This window comes from Nannobrachium achirus (assembly GCF_963921795.1).
Source record: "Nannobrachium achirus genome assembly, chromosome: 20".
Taxonomy (NCBI): domain Eukaryota; kingdom Metazoa; phylum Chordata; class Actinopteri; order Myctophiformes; family Myctophidae; genus Nannobrachium; species Nannobrachium achirus.
In genome coordinates, this window is record NC_137827.1 from 20202994 (window position 1) to 20220117 (window position 17124).

The following is a 17124-nucleotide window of genomic DNA, read 5'->3' on the forward strand; positions in this document are numbered from 1 at the left end:
GAACCAGAGCTGTGTTGTCAGTTCTGTTTTCTGTTCCCGTTTCTCTTTATTGAGAATACCTGCACAGCTAGCTACTGTACACATAAGATCTGAATGTACACACGGTTAGGTGTCCAGGATCGAGGAGTCAAACGAACACTCAGATTTTACCGTGTTAACCTGGTTGCATGTGCCATATGCTCACCTCAGGCCCACCCGGAACGTAACCGGGCCCAACAAGGACCGCCACCATGGCGAAGCGAGACTACCTGGTGGAGGCGGCCAAGCAGATCCGCATGGCGCTGGACCGCGAGGTCAACGAGGACTATGAGGCCGCTTTCAGCTACTACAAGAACGGAGTAGACCTACTGCTCAACGGGGTGCAGTGTAAGTAGTGCACATTCTCTCTCCATGTTTGTTTGTCTCATGTCAACGTGCTTGACGACTAGTTTATGTTTAACGCGGCATTTCGAATGTCTTTTATCACACCACACAGCTATAAACTATCGGCTTGTGTAAAGGCTCACCTCATGGACGGCATAAATGCCAAAAGATAAGACAGCAAAGTTGTATTTGTCACACCACAGGTTTACTGCGGGTGATTTTTTTTTTTTTTTTTTTTGTGCATGCTTCATCATTTTGTAGTATTACTTCTGAAGGGAGAGGACACAGGAAGAGTGAGAGCAGAATGTAAAGAGATAGAAACAGGTTAAATAAAACTAAGATAAATACCTAGTATACATACAGATAGTGTGTGATAGCAGGTATATACTTGATTCTTAGAACATTAGGGCATTGTCTACACGTGTGTACATGTTCTTTTAGAAACATTAGCATCATATGCAGGTGTGTATGTGTTTACATTGTTGTACATGTTTACCTGTAGTCACATGTTTACATTTATGACAGTACCAGATCACTCATGGCCAAGGCTGGACTGGGACAACAACAAAACAGCCCTTGCATTTCTGTCCCAATGTGTAGAGAGACGTAATAGGTGTGAAAAGGGCTGCATGGCCCTGTGAACACCCTCACCACCAACAATGGTATCCTAAGATGGAGAGAGAGATGAGACATGGTCAATTACTGTATACATTATAGATTCAGATGATAAGTGTCTTCTAGCCAATTTAAACAGAGTTGCATCAATTGTAAATTCCCTATAAATAAGGATGCCTTAGCCTGCACTCAGTTAAAAGCTTTTCTTAAAAACACATGTGGGCAACCTTTAGGGGGGATAATGAGTTACATGATCACATTATCTTTAGTATAACAAGCTGCTACATTATTATGAATATGTTTATAATATCAGTCATTTCATCTCACCTTACTACGTATAAACATCAGTTTCCTCAGTTGCTCACTCTCCTCTGCAACTCTGTCAATAACAGTGTCTGTGTCCAAACATTCTTTTCAGTGACATGAAGGCAGACAGGCTCTGTGTGCTTTACTGTATGTGTATTTTTGGGTTGGATATTATCGGGCCACCTGGGTTATTTAAAGTGTCAGCAAAAACCTGTATGCAAGGTACAAGGTATGCACCTGTGAGCTTGTTCAATCTCTGGAGAATTTGATAGCAGCTTTGAGGCGCAGCTTTTACTGATAATTTCCATGTCCTCTTCTTTCCATCGGGTGCATCCTTCACTGTCCTGCAGCTTGTTGATTTATCAGCTTGTCCCACTGGCCTGCTTAGCTTTTCAGCTCCGGCTGCAGCTTGTTATCCATTGCCCTGCTAGCAGATTTCACCAGGAACTTGCTCATGTCTTCAAATACGTATTTAGGGAGAGCACTGGTTCAGTTCAAGGGGAGCTTTTAGGGATCCAGAAATGACAAATGTGTCAAAAACCTTCGGTTGATGGCCTCAATAGCTGATCAAGAATTTGTTATACCATAACCTCCTAGGCTCTCGTATCTTGTTATGGCTCTCCTCTCACAGATTCACTCTGATATTACTCTCAGATAAACAGTGGTGGAAAAAGTACTCAAATACTGCAAGGTAGAAATACTCTGTTACAAGTCCGGAAAGTACTAAAGAAAAAAATCATTACGAAGAATATCCTGTTTCACAAGTGTTCAAATGTATACAACTACGGTATATACATATACCCTACCAGTCAAGCGTTGGACACAGCTTCTCACACACATTGAATGAGAGCTGTGTCCAAACGTTTGACTGGTAGGGCGGCATAGCTCAGGGGTGGGGCGGCATAGCTCAGGGGTAGAGAAACCGTTATTAGAGCACGAAGGGTTCCCGAAGGGTTCCCAGTTCGAATCCGGACTCCCCCTGAGTTAATGTCGAAGGGTCCTTGGGCAAGACTCTGAACCCCACATTGCTCCCGGTGAGCAGGTTGGTGCCTTGCATGGTTTCCTCCGCCACCGGTGTATGAATGTGTGCGTGAATGTAATGCACAATCTCTGTAAAGCGCTTTGGATAAAAGCGCTATATAAATGCACCATTTACATAGGCTCATCTTTAGCAGATCTACAAGCTCACAATCGCGACACATTGTGAGCTTGTAGATCTGTTATTTTCAAATGGCCGAAACAACAACACGAAACATATAGGTCTGAAGTGGCTAATGTATGTTTAGTTATGAAAATCTAAATCTACAAAGTAACTAGTAACTAATGTTGTCAAGTAGTGGAGTAAAAGTACAGTAGTAGTGGAGAGTAGAAGTAAAAGCATTGAAAATTGGAAATACAAACAACACGAAAGTGTACTTAAGTACGGTACTTGAGCAAATGTACTTTGTTACTTTACACACCACTGCAGATAAAACACTGCTGTGTGTGTCACTGAGGAGATCAAACAGTGATCCACTCTCAGTCACTGACTGGTACCAGGCAGACATAGAGGACATGTGCACAGCACCATGCATGCATGCACATGGTTGGGGGGGGATGCAACAAAGCCTCTGTACTGCCCCTGCATGTTTGAAGCCCCATCTGCAGCATTTCCAATACACAGGCTTGTGTCCAGTGTCAAATGCTCAAGGATCTCTTTTAGCAACTTGACAAAGGACTATCAGTGGACACTGTGACAAGCCTCTCATTGACAACATCAGTCACATACCTCAAAACAACCGAGCATTGATCTTGATCTTGTTACAGTACGTCCTGCGTTGTTCCCAGCTGGACGGAAAACGTTCCAGCTTTTCTGGACGTCAGTGGAGACGTTTTTTTCTCAAATTGATTTCTGGATTATATCGATCATTTTAGAACATGGTTCCCAAACCTTTTAGCTCAAGACCCAAAAGAGAGATTAGATCTTCGCCTGGGACCCAAACTAATGAAAATAGCAGACCTCAACACAGCTTGCAGATCTGCCGTTTTCACAACTTTAAAAAATATATATATTTTGGAATTCATGTAATTGATGAAAAATTTAGATTTTTTTTTTTTTATCACAGATGAACCTTTTATTACATTTGGGTAAAAACAGTAGTAGAGTGATGAAGGATCCTCTGCCTCTTGATCCTGTCGACACGTAGTCACATTACTGAGAAGCTCTTTCAAGCACACATCATATTCTCCAGATAAAAAGGATCGGCTCCAAAGAATGTCCATGGTCATCCTCATCCAGTGTTTGACGCAACCTCATTTTCCTCCTATGTTAAGCTTAGGCCCCATCTTCCTCGTATACAACCCCTTTACTTTCTCCCTGTTCAGAAACCTGACACCTCTTCCTGAGCTGATCTCTACACTGTCAGCTGTCTTACCCCCAGCCCAGGAGCTTGTTGTCAGCTTGAGTGGTTTAACCCGTTAAGACCTGAGGCTGATTCTACAATGCCTTCTAAATCAGTCGTTCATCAGTAGTCAGTAAGCTGACGTCAACATGGGGGAGAAGACGACAGCCAGCCCCATGGCCTCCCCTAAGTAACAAGGAATCTTGTGAAATTAAATGTCGTCAACCAATCATCAAAGACGATGGTACACGAAAGAAGAAGAAGAAGTAGTACAAAATCATGTTATCTCTCTGTGTCTGTCTGTCTGTGAATTAATTCCAGGAATGTGTAGGCCAGGGGTCTTCAACAGGGGTTCCGGGACCCCTAGGGGGTCCTCAGAGTTACTACAGGGGGGCAGCCAAATCCTTATGTGATAGAATCATTATTTTAAATGAACAACTCAACCCTTGCATCCCTATACTCTGAGGAGAACTTTAGCCAAAAATAGCAGATCTACAAGCTCTCAACGCCTCGCGCTGCGAGGGGTTGAGAGGTAAAGAGGGGTTGGTGTAGAGAGGTAAAGAGGGGTTGGTGTAGAGGTAAAAAAGAGCAGAGCAAGTATACAGAGTGAAAGGTCAAGTTTGCTAAGTATCGACGATTTAAGATTTTAAGTGGTTAAGTGTCAAACAAGTCTATGAATCTATGAAATCGATGAGAATCTCCATCACACATTTATACAATATGTAGAGGGGGTCCTTGGCCTGAAAACGTCAAAGACCCCTGGTGTAGGCTATCTGTATGTCTGTGTCGCATCAGTACTGACATAGGCTGGCCTCCCAAGTACTGGGACAATTAGGTCTCCAATAGTTAATTGAATTAATCATCATCAAAGTTCATGATGGCATTATCCTGACTGAAGCACTTCCACTTTGATTAACAGTGATTGATACACAAAAAAAACACCTGATTGTTGACACAGTAGAAGACAGGAAATTGAGTAATCCTGCGACGCCCATCACATGGTCAGTGTGTTTATAACCGGCGGCCACTTCCCCCTATCGTCAGATTTATATTGAGTCTAGAGGTGGCTGCCTGTGATTTTATTGCTATGATTTAAGTGATAATTATGCTACTGACTCTTACAGTGGATCCAAACAAGGAACGTCGGGAAGCAGTGAAAAGGAAGACGACTCAATATCTGAAAAGAGCTGAAGAGATCTTCATCTCACATCTGCAGGACAACTTAGGAAAGGGAAGCACTCATCTCGGGGTAAGATAAATAAATATCCTTCACTGACATGAAGCCACCAGAGCAAGTCGTGCCGATTAGTCACTGTCACATTGGGTGCAATAATAGTTTCTCAAGCCACTTCTGAATCATTTCTGCCAGAGGGGGGTTTCGGGGTGCTTTTGGTGTATTCTGCTTTGGACTTAAAATGCCTTTCTATGCAAGACAAGAGTCACCTCAAAACCCCATGAGGAGGTTTCAAGGTTCCTCTTGCCTTACATAAAAGGGCAATAAATGACACACAATGTCACACGCAAGTCTGTACAGTACGTTACTACTCTCCCCAGTAGCTGGATGTTTCTACAGGCACTGTTGAGATTGGTTAACTGTTCCGATATGCATCACTGGCTAGATAGCCAAGAATTGGCGCGACGTCGCATGTGGGAGAGTAGTAACGTACTGTACAGACTTGCGTGTGACATTGTGCGTGTCTGTGTTCCTCCTTAACCTTAACATATAGACCCTATGATCTATATTAGGCCCGTCCTATTTTTGCCCTACACATATCTTCGGGGGTGGCGGGGCTGTTAGTGGGACCGAGTTACTAGGACATACAATACGGTAGCACACAGTGAATCCTTGTCCCCAGGGCCCAGAATTTGGTGCTACACCCCTGATAACCGATCTACAAGGTGAGCTTGTACATATGCTATTTTCTCTAGGATTCATGTGGTTAAAGATGCAACTGTGGGTTGCAGTTATTTGAATCCAATTTATTTAGCTGGTAACGATGTTGAATAGGCTCATATGCACGGCAAGAAGTTGGGACAATTGTTACTTCCTTAAGTTCCTTCACAGGAGTTACCATTCATGTTACCAAACGCTCTGATAGTCCAAGGCCTGTGCTGCCAAATCAAGTTTGATAAGTACGCATACAGTAGGCCTGCTACTGTATGTCATGTTTATGACAGGTTGGCTTGGTTAATGTAAATGGTGCATTTATATAGTGCCTTTATCCAAGGCGTTTTACCCATTCACACACAGATGGCGGAGGAAACCATGCAAATCACCAACCTGCACCTCTGGAGCAATTAGGGGTTCAGTGTCTTGCTCAAGGACACTTCGATACCAACTCTGGGGGAGACCGGGATCGAACTCTGAGCCACTGCCATGCCCCCAATGTCATGTCAAACTGTCATAACAAAGAATGTCACCCATCATCATTAATATTTATAAAGACTATTTCATGTTCATGATATATCATATCAGTCTTATGCACAACCTATCAAACAAGCACATGATCGTGACCGACCGACAGAGTTCTAGCTGTGTAGTAGCAGCTATTTAAGTGTTACTGCAAATCCCAACAGAACGAAATGTGAAGGTTATAGACATCAAAATTACTTGTTTTTCATAATGAGAAAACAAGGCATGTAAACGTGACTTCTCTCTTCCCTGTGCTCAGCCATAGCTGATGTCTACATGGTTTTCTGTCCCCAGGGCTACAGCAGCCTGAGATTCCGACCAATCAGACATCTGAGTTCCCCTGTGGAGGATCTGGAGATGTGTAAAGTGGTGGGGGTCGTTGATAAGGTACATCTGTGCTCCTTCACCCAACAAGGACATTCATGTTCTTACAGTCTCGTCATACATAGTCATACATGATGGCTTCAACACACCGGTCCGGGTGCCCAAGATTATTCAAGATTTAATGTAAACCCGCCATTTTACCTGTTTTTGCAGCTGTCAATAGTCTCCAGGAGAAGTTATCCACCATCAGAATAGCTTCTAATTAGTTCGACCAAGCTTCCCTTATTCAGATCTTAGTTAAAAGTTTATAATCCACGATATTCAATGGTTTAAAGTTCTGATTTGGATGACAGTGTAGGGTGTAGGTTTTTAAGAGTCTCTTAAATCACACCAAACACTCTTTCACAGCCAAAATGGAGTCTAGCCTCACTTCCTGGAACCTTTTATACTGTAGCTTTTCCTGTTACCTCACTTCCTGGAACTTCCCTAGGTAAATAGGAGGTAGGGACATCACGTGACAACGGGGATACGCCATGTCCAGCCATGAAGCTCACCATGGGTGCCAGTATCACGAGACTATCCACCGTTTCCTGTCTGTGAACCAAATCTCGCGATACTTCGGAGACAGAAACGATTATTATTTACTGTTATTATTATTATTTAATTATGCTGTACATCGAAAAGCAAGTGATTGTAAAAATACCTTTGATATATTTTCTTTTATATTCCTGAACAGATTATATGACAAAGGTCTCAGTCGTTCATAAATAGTGTTTCTTCCAGGTTTGTTCATGAGCTGATATAGCCGGCTCCATCATTCTGGCACCCATGGGAGCGTCATGGCCGGTCCCTTCGGTCACGTGTTTCCCTTCCTTATATTTTAACTTCCTTATATCATTAGAAGCAGGTGACCAGTAATGCAGGAGGGAGAAATCAGCCCTCAACGTCTTCTTGCAGAAATCATCCTGGAACGTTCACTACACATACTGCTTTCCCCCCACAGGTCCCTCTATGGAATAAAATCTTTTAAACACACAGAATGAACGGATATCTTCATCAAAACAAAACAATACAACCACAACAACAACAACAACCGCGTAGTGTTAAATATTCAACCATCTTATGTGTGTGTGATCACTGGATATTGTAAACAATGCCATGCTTTTCGAAATGTTTTACCAATTATGACACTGCATAGAAAATTTAGAAATGATGCCTTTTCTTTTGAAAGAATAAGAACTATGCAAATATTCCAACCTCTGAAAATGTTGTTCTTTCCTCCAAAGGTCTTGATTGTCCAAAGCATGGTCAATAAGGAGACATTTGTTGTAAAGGTGAGTTCTCAACTCTATCGTACAAGACATTACGTTTGTTACAGTACTGCTGCTCAACGTGGGCTCCTTGAGGGGGTTTCAGGGGGTCCCCAGCAACATGAGGAACAGTTTAAAAACACTTAAGCGCTATGCTACAAGCTCACAAAGCATTGCAAAGTGATGCATTGTAAACTTGTAGATCAGCCATTGCTTTTACATTTTGACAAATGTTGACATTTCTTCTCTTAGGGAGGTCACTGGTACAAGAGGGCCGCTATATTTCCACACTCACTCCAGTGGGCCACATTGCATATTGTTACTGTCGAGCATGTGGCCCCCGGGCCGCAAGTTGCCCATGTATGAGTACATGTAGCATCCACAGACAAACCTTTTATCAACCGGGAGCACAGATGTTCTGGGGGAGGTTGTGTGGCAGCCAGCCAGCTCCTGTATTCTGTGACAGCCCAGTTAATGGGAGTCCTGAGTGTGTGTCTTCATTGATCTATCTAAAAGCCCTCTGCCCTCACCCCTTAACATACAGACAATGCACCTCCAATTTCAGTAACCAGAGAAACATGCGGAAAGAGGCAGTTCATTTTGCTCTCATAGTATAAAGCATGGAAAGAGAGAACAAGGAGTGTGGAGAGAGATGATGACAGAGATGTGAATCAGATTCAAACACAGGGCATCAGAACTACTGTACCACCATTTGTAGCGGGTAGCTGTTAGCCTGATTTCCGACTCGACAAGAGATGCAGTTCACTCAGAGAGTGGGCGGGTCTATTGGCTGGAGCCAGGCTAGGTAGCTGTAGCTTAGTGGTTAGAGAAGCTGTCTGATGAGCAAAAGGTGACTGGTTCGCCTCCTGATCCTGGTCTATTTGTCAAGTGTCCCTTAGCAAGACAATTAGCCCCTAATTGTTTTGGGGGAAATACAGCAATGCATTGATATTAACAAGAACATGTACTTCATAATTTTGTTGAGTATTTACTTGAGTATACACTTTGTCTACCACTGCCAGTATGTTTAATTCCCTTTTCAGTGAGTCAGTCAAGCAGTGTTATGCTACTGCACAAAAGTGCATTATCTTCTAATCTAGTCAAGACTGCCTCTAAAATGGGAGGATAGAGCTGACTGACAATCAGCTCAATTAATTACAGGCGTTACCTGCTTCTAGCCAACATCAAACTACACCGCACTGCCATGCTATACACTATACAGTCTATACTGTATCCTAATGGAAACCAAGTTGACGCAGTTAGCCATAAAATGATGACACACTTTTTATTATTTATTGTGTCAAAACCTATACTCGGACACTGGTCATTGGTGTGTGTGTGCGTGCGTGCGTGCGTGCGTGTGTGTGTGTGTGCGTGCGTGTGTGTGTCTCCTCGTAGAGCCTGGCCAAGTCGAGTTGGGAGAGCAGAGACCAGCCAACCATCATCCCCCAGGGGGTTCCCTACATGGTGAAGCTACTGAGGTATTATGTCAGTGAAGATGCTGTGTACCTGCACCTGGAACATGTTCAAGGTGAGCACGGTGTGTAAATGGTAAATGGTGCATTTATATATTTTATCCAAAGTGCTTTACATAGATTGTGCAATACATTCATTCACCCATTCACAGACCGATGGCGGAAGAAACCATGCAAGGCATCAACCTGCACATCTGTAGCAATAAGGGGTTCAGAGTCTTGCTCAAGGACACTTCGACACTAACTGTGGGGGAGCCCGGGATCGATCTACCGGCCACTCTACCCCTGAGCCACTGCTGCCCTGTGTGTGCTTGTAGATGCACCACTGATCCACTGTGTTTATCCCATTACCTGGGGGGACCATTGCCCCTTTAGCTGCACTTGAGGTTATGACTCCCTATAACCTCGAGAGCAACTCATGATCAGCACAAGCTTATCATATAGTCCCAGTCCTTTTATCATCCCTCTTACCTTGCATGCGCTAGGATACTTCTTACCCAGATCAAGTAAAGGCTAGGTACGTGATAACACCAGTTACCAGACCTAAAGAAATACTGGACAGCAACAAAAAGCCACCATTGTTCAATTGATAGATGTTGTCTTTACTCTCCCAGGTGGGAGGCTCTTCTCCAAACTGCACAAGGTGCGGAGCGACAGGGCGAAGCAGCACAGAGAAAGCCTGGGTCCCATCCAGCACGGGATGAAACTGAAGAACAGCCACACATCTCCCACAATCAGCACAGACTACCAGCACAACTACAGAGGGAGCTCGGCCATGACCTCCCTGCCAGAGACGGAGAACGACGACAGCCGCGATGCTTCGTGGTACGAGACCCAACAGCGTCTGGAGAGCTGCGGCACCCATTCCTACATCGAGGAGACCGGCTGTCTGCAGAACACGCGCTCCGCGGCCTCGTTTTATGCTCGCCTAGAGCGGCCAACGTCGCTCTCTGATCCCACAAAGACACACATCAACCCCCGTATCCATCCACCAGCCCCCAGTCTGTGTTTGCAAACGACATTAGGAACTCAGGAAAAGCCCGCTCTTCCGCTCGCGTGCGCACGCGTCAGTCACGCTCTCGATGTCATGTCGGAGTTTCAGAAAAAGACAGCCGGAATGGGACTGATAGAGTGCAGCTCTGAATTTGAAGTTGCTTGGAAGACCGCAGATCCGGCGCAAAACCTGACGACTATAAACCCCTATGCAGTGACCGACGCAGATTTACATAGAACTCAAGGACAGACCGTACCTCATACAAATAAAGCAGGGTCAACGGGCGTGGAAAACACTGCTACGAGTCCTGGCTCACAAACAAGTTCCTCTCCAGCCGTTTTGCAAATCCCCTTTCATTGCCAAACCCAGATCCACGGCAGGGCACCGTGGATCGCCAACGGCCCTCTCGAGGGACCCGTGTTAAGCGATACCACCTCATATCCTGGGAACACTGCGGACCCGCTCCCACAGAGCAGAGCAGAGGGGCAAATCACCTGTAGTCCCACGACCGATGAAAGGAACTCTATACCGATCATCAAGAGCACAGACAGAGCAGTGTTTTCTGAGTGCACGGACACGGACACAGCCTTAGGGAGCAACCAGTCTTCCTCTGCCCCTGGTTGCCACAGCGGCACTGGGGGGAAACACGGGGCGCGCCCCGGGCTCTCCCTAGCCCTCTCCCGCTCGAAAGAGCCAGGAGAGGAAGTGGAGGAAGCCTGGGAGCTGCTGAGCCCTGGGGGGAAAAACGGCCCGGCCGCCAGGGAAGGGCCGCCGAGTGGCGGCGATCCGTATCCGTCCCATCGTCCGGGGGCTCCGCCCCAGAGGAGGAGAGGAGACATGGATGCTTTTCTGAAATCAGAGGGGCAGGAGGAAGACCAGATCATCGAGGTGGACGGCTGGTGTTACCTGCCTCGGTTCCCCGCCATGTCTCCCAGGGCCAGCGAGAAGGCCAGCCAGGTGGGCTGGGGGACCCCCGAGGCAGAGGCGCGGGTCTGGGGGGCACAGATCCTGTTGGCCCTCGAGAGTCTGCATCAGCAAGGAGTCCTGTGTCGGGACCTCAACCCTAAAAACATTCTGCTTACCAGCAATGGTGAGTTCCCCTGTTCCTGAACAGCAGTCTGTGCAAGGACAAGGAGAAGACAGATACTTTTTTATTATTTTTAACCCATTTAGGCCTAGAATTATTGAATGCTTTAACCAGTGAAAAATAGCAGATATACAAGCTCACAGCGCGGCACTGAGTGCCGCGCTGCGAGCTTGTAGATCTGCTATTTTTGAAAAAGTCGTGAAAATGTATGCAAATCTTTGAATATATGTATTTTCAAAGCGAACATTTGTAACTCAAATTTTGCTTCTGGGGGGTCCCTGGAACTAAATATTTTGAGATGGGGGTCCGTGGCCAAATACATATCATTTTGGGGGTCCTTCACATGAAAACGTCTGAGAACCACTGACATAGTCTCTCAAGAACAGACTAACTGAGCTCCAGTTAAGTGAAAAGGACCTTTTCTTTGACGATGGCTGGCCAGATTGCTGACATAGAAACATCGTTTTTTTCAAAAAAAAACCTTTGAAGGATTCAAAAGACACTTATAGAATCGGGTCAAAATTCTAATTTTTCAAGATTTTTCAAAAATAGCAGATCTACAAGCTCGCAGCGCAGCACTCGGTGCCGCGCTGTGAGCTTGTATATCTGCTATTTTTCAATAGTTAAAGCATAAAATAATGATACACAATAATGTGTACCCCGTTCTAAATGTTAAACATAACATACTGTACTTTCTCCCCAGGAAAGGTGTGTCTGTCATTCTTTGGCCAGTGGAGCGAGGTTCAGTCAGAGATCAGCCCCAGAGCAATGGAACAGATGTACTGTGCACCGGGTACGAATTCTGTGAGACTTAACTTTAAAGCCAATGTCTATAATGTATCATAAACATACTTATAGTGCATTGTGATCTGCTTATGACACAGAAACAGTTATAAGCACTCATATGTACTCATAATGCTTTATAATAATAACCGTTAACACATTATAAAGAATTTATATTGACTTATAAGGTGAAGAATAAAGGCATTATCGTGTGCCAAGGCCAGCAGTTATGAATTATTACGATAATTTACCTTATAAGCCAATATAAAATGCTTTATAATGTGTTACTATTACTGTAAAGCATTATGAGTACTTATGAGTGCTTATAACTGTAACTAGGAAGGTGCAATTCTGGTAAATTGTGGTTGCACTGACATGAGTCGCGAGGAATCCACTGGGAAATGAATTGTATTGATGCATGACCAAAAGCTTAACTTTTATGTTTGTGCAAAGGTTTACAAAAAGCAGGTTCTCTTTGCTGTCAAATAATTCTCTGACCGAAAACAATAGTTTGTTGTCTATAGCAACCACACTAATTATACAGTAATATATGCAGATTATAATGCAATATATGATTATAAGTATGTTATATAGGTCCAGATATGCTTTAAGAATAGTGTTACCAAAACGTCTTGATACTGTAAAGCTGCTGGGTTCCTTGATAAATCCTGCCACCTAGTGGTGGTAGAGGCTAGGTCAGGTATGTGGCATAGTGATCTCTCAAGACAGATCATTTGTTTGCTGATGGGTTCCCAGATTGATGGCATAGTAATACAAACCACATCAAATAATATTAAAAACACATTTGCACGATTATAATGGAATCTAATTTACCAACAGAGATTGGAGGCGTGTCCAAGATTACAGAAGCCTGTGATTGGTGGAGCCTGGGGGCCTTGTTATTTGAGCTTCTGACAGGAATGGTAAGAAGATCCTTATGTGTTGCATCTCAAACAGTAAAGCCTACAGTGGTGGAAAAAGTACTCACATTTTGGGTACACATTATTGTGTATCATTATTTTATGCTTTAACTATTGAAAAATAGCAGATATACAAGCTTGCAGCGCGGCACCGAGTGCCGCGCTGCGATCTTGTAGATCTGCTATTTTTTTTAAATCGTGAAAATTAGAATTTTGACCCGATTCTATAAGTGTATTTTGAATCCTTCTAAGATTTGAAAAACGTATGTTTCTATGTCAGCAATCTGGCTTAGCCATCGTCAAAGAAAAGGTCCTTTTCACTTAACTGGAGCTCAGTTAGTCTGTTCTTGAGAGACTACTATGTCAGTGGTTCTCAAACCTTTTCATGTGAAGGACCACCAAAATTATATGTATTTGGCCACGGACCCGCATCTCAAAATATTATAGTTCCAAGGACCACCCAGAAGCTAAATTTGAGTTACAAACGTTCGCTACATATATTCAAAGATTTGCACACATTTTCACGACTTTTTCAAAAATAGCAGATCTACAAGCTCGCAGCGCTGTGAGCTTGTATATCTGCTATTTTTCAATAGTTAAAGCATTCAATAATCCTAGGCCTAAATGGGTTAAGTAAAAATATCAATACTACAATGTAGAAATACACGATTACAAGTAAATGTCTGGAATTCAAAATGTACTTCAGTAAGGGTACGGTCACACCAAACTACCTTTGAGAGTGGATTCCCGATTCCGCTAATGCATTTCAATGGGAATGGAGTCATTTTTTTTTTTGCAGGAAACCGCTCCATTCTCATGCATTGGCGGAATGGGGAATCCACTCTCATAGGTAGTTTGGTGTGACCGTACCCTAAAAGTACAAAAGTGTTGGTATCAGAATATACTTACAGTAAAGTACTTAAGTTCTATTTTCAAATGGCTGAACTGTATATAGGGCTGAAGTTGTTAATTTATGTTGTGTAATCATAATAAAAATCTAATTGTAGTGGAGTAAAAGTACAATATTTGCCTCTGAGATATAGTGCAGTAGAAGTAAAAGTATTGGAAATTGTAATGGAAAAAATACTCATGTAAATACCTAAAAACTGTACTTAATAAGTACAGTACTTAAGTCAATGTACTTAGTTACTTTACACCAGGGGTTTTCAAAGTGGGTGACGGGGCACCCTGGGGTGCCGCGACGGCAGTCCAGGGGTGCCACGAGATCATTTGATCATTTGGAATTTATTTAAACCTCGTATCACCAAGTTTCAAATGTGTAAGTCTTTTGCCCTGCTTCATCATACAAGACTGTCGCACAAAACTAGTGAAAACAGCCGATCTACAAGCACACAACGCCTCGCGATGCGAGGCGTTGTGTGCTTGTAGATCTGCTGTTTTCACTAGTTTAGTACATTTTATAGATGATAAATACAAAACGAACGGTTTTGGACATACAAGGTTTCCACCCGACAACGACGATATGCTATAAATATAAGGTGCTGGGAGTGAAAATTACAATGTAGGGGTGCCTCGGATTAAAACAATATTTATGGGGTGCCCTGAGACAAAAATGTTTGGGAACCCTGCTTTACACCACTGAAAGCCCATGAATGTGTGACATGTTTGAAGTATTGCCTGGCACGGTGGCAGCTCATACTAACCCAGTGTCCTGTTCCCCCCCATGCAGCCCCTGTGGCAGCTCCATCCTGCAGGGATCCACTCTCACACCCAGCTGTTCATCCCCGACCACCTGAGCCCTGCGGCCGCATCGCTGCTCACCGAGGTGAGGCCTAGAACCACTTTAAACCCTATACGGTTTTCTGCCTACATTAAATATCTTTTCGCTGAAAAAAACTGATCTATGCTATTTTCTTCTGTTGAATGCTTAAATGAGTAGTTGACCCCAAAAATTGCTTATTTTCTATATCATTTACACACCCCACAAAGCCTTCAGTTCATGAAGATTTTGTAATTTTTGTCACATTCCCAAGTCCAATATTTTGACGACCAGCGAAAAGATGCTAATGTCTCTGGCAGGAGACTCCTACCAGATTTACATGGTTTAAATAATACTCAAATACTGTGCATGAGTGCTAGTGAGATCCATTTTGTCTCTTTATACTTCTACTTCTACTGCAAGCAAATGTTATGCTAGTAATTACATAAATGTAGTTGCCAACTCAGCAACTATATGCAACTACATGTATTGAATATGGTACATACACTTAAGAGTTACAGACCTGTTATGGTCATTCAGGGCTATCTCTTTACGTGTTTCTGGTAATATTGTTGTCCGGTCATTTTGAATGCCAGTGGCAAAAATGTAATTTTGAAAAAGAAAAGATGTCTACCACAAGCCAACATGGCGATGACCCCTGGTGTATTGTGTCTGCCTCCCTAGTTGCTGCAGTTTGACGCTGGCTATCGCCTGGGTTCTGGAGGAGGAGGAGTGAGCGACATCAAATGTCACCCCTTTTTCAGCTGCGTCTCCTGGAAAGCGTTGTCTTGCTAGCTGGACACCTCTGCTCTGACCACGCCATTTTTGTTTTTGGAAAAACAGCTAAAATAGCAGATCCGCTATTTTCTAAGATTTGACAGTTTTCTTATACATACAGTATATAATGACAACATACAGTAGGGACAGCCAGTAGAAAATGGTTAACCTGAGCGCCCTCACATGGGCATTCGTGATGCTGCAAGTCTGGTTCCCTGCTTCCCAGTGCTTTTTGCTTCCCAAAGACAACGGTAAAGTTATATGATGTCAGAAGCAGAACTCATGGTATTTCTTCCACCTACAGTATGAAAGAGACTCTGGACTCTTGACACAGGAAGGCAACGGTTTGAGTTGTGAAACAACATTGTTATATTGTACAGTACAGTTTAACCCATTTAGAACGGGTACACATTATTGTGTATCATTATTTTATGCTTTAACTATTGAAATATAGCCGATTCTATAAGTGTCTTTTGAATCCTTCCAAGATGGTGCCGCGCTGTGACCTTGTATATCTGCTATTTTTTTAATAGTTAAAGCATCCACTAATTTTAGGCCTAAATGGGTTGTTAAACATTCCTTACTCCTTCATCACCATGCATGACAACTGATGCCTTTTCTTCTCAAATAATGATCATTAACACTTTTTGGACGATCTGCCAAAGATGCTGGTAGTTGGCAAATGAGGGCATTAGGCAATAAAAGTTTTACCTCTTCTTTTCTGTGATGTGATACTTTCCTAACCCTGATATCTGTATATAATATTTACAAATGCTTTCATCGACTTCATTTTCAACATTGTTTCTACAGTGTTATCTATTGGCCTCGGAAAACCGAGTTTAGATTCATGAAGTCAGAAGAAAAATGTGTTCACGCAGTGGTTCTCAAAGTGGGGTCTTCGTTTCAGGGTTAACCCCAGCTAAATGTTAAACAATTTAAACGAATAAGCCCCATTTTATTATCCATACATAGCCGATCTAGATTTGCCATTTTCAAAAAATGTCTTGTCCACATGTTTGTCAATCAAGTCATGAATGAAATATGGCTGTTAACAGGGGTGTCGTCCTTTAAGTCATTGGTTCTCGACCTGTGGGTCGTGAGCCCCAGGGGGGTCCCCAGATGATAAGCTTAATGTTAAAATATGATTATATTGGGGTCGCGGCCTGAAAAGGTTGAGAACCACTGCTTTAAGTGATCAAAAATTGTTGGTGGCTTGAGTGTGTTAGTCATTGCACAATCATGTAAAGCTTTATCCACCCATTTCTAGAGCAATCCCATTTAAAAACGTCCTCGATCTCTAGACATCGTATGAGCAATACTTAAAACTAGTTAAAAGTATTCGTTTTTCTCTGGTTACATGCAGTATTTATCGCCCTTTTAAAGAATTCGTTTTTCTCTGGTTACATGCAGTATTTATCGCCCTTTTAAAGAAAAGAGAACATCAAAGTCAGGTAATGCATCTCTTTTATTGTTTAAAATCTTTATTTTATTCTTAAATAGTCACTTTCTTACACAGCATAAACATGTTTCCTCAGATGTTTCTGTGAATCAGATGACAACAACCTCAAGGTCTTTGATACTTTGGACATCGTAGGACATAGTGGTTTTTAGTTGTGATCATTGTTCTTCTCTCAACTAATGACATCATGACAATAT

General features: G+C 43.1%; 1 protein-coding gene across 1 annotated transcript; it reads left to right on the top strand.

The window, feature by feature from the left end:
• Positions 1-230: 230 nt before the first annotated feature.
• On the top strand, positions 231-15486 carry rps6kl1 (ribosomal protein S6 kinase-like 1; the record flags this gene model as incomplete). The annotated part of the gene is made up of 10 exons (XM_080750887.1): positions 231-366; positions 4790-4914; positions 6373-6465; positions 7689-7736; positions 9111-9243; positions 9802-11271; positions 11972-12061; positions 12892-12974; positions 14662-14757; positions 15376-15486. 10 exons carry the CDS (start codon positions 231-233, stop codon positions 15484-15486), a joined length of 2385 nt encoding a protein of 794 aa, XP_080607013.1.
• Positions 15487-17124: the final 1638 nt, after the last annotated feature.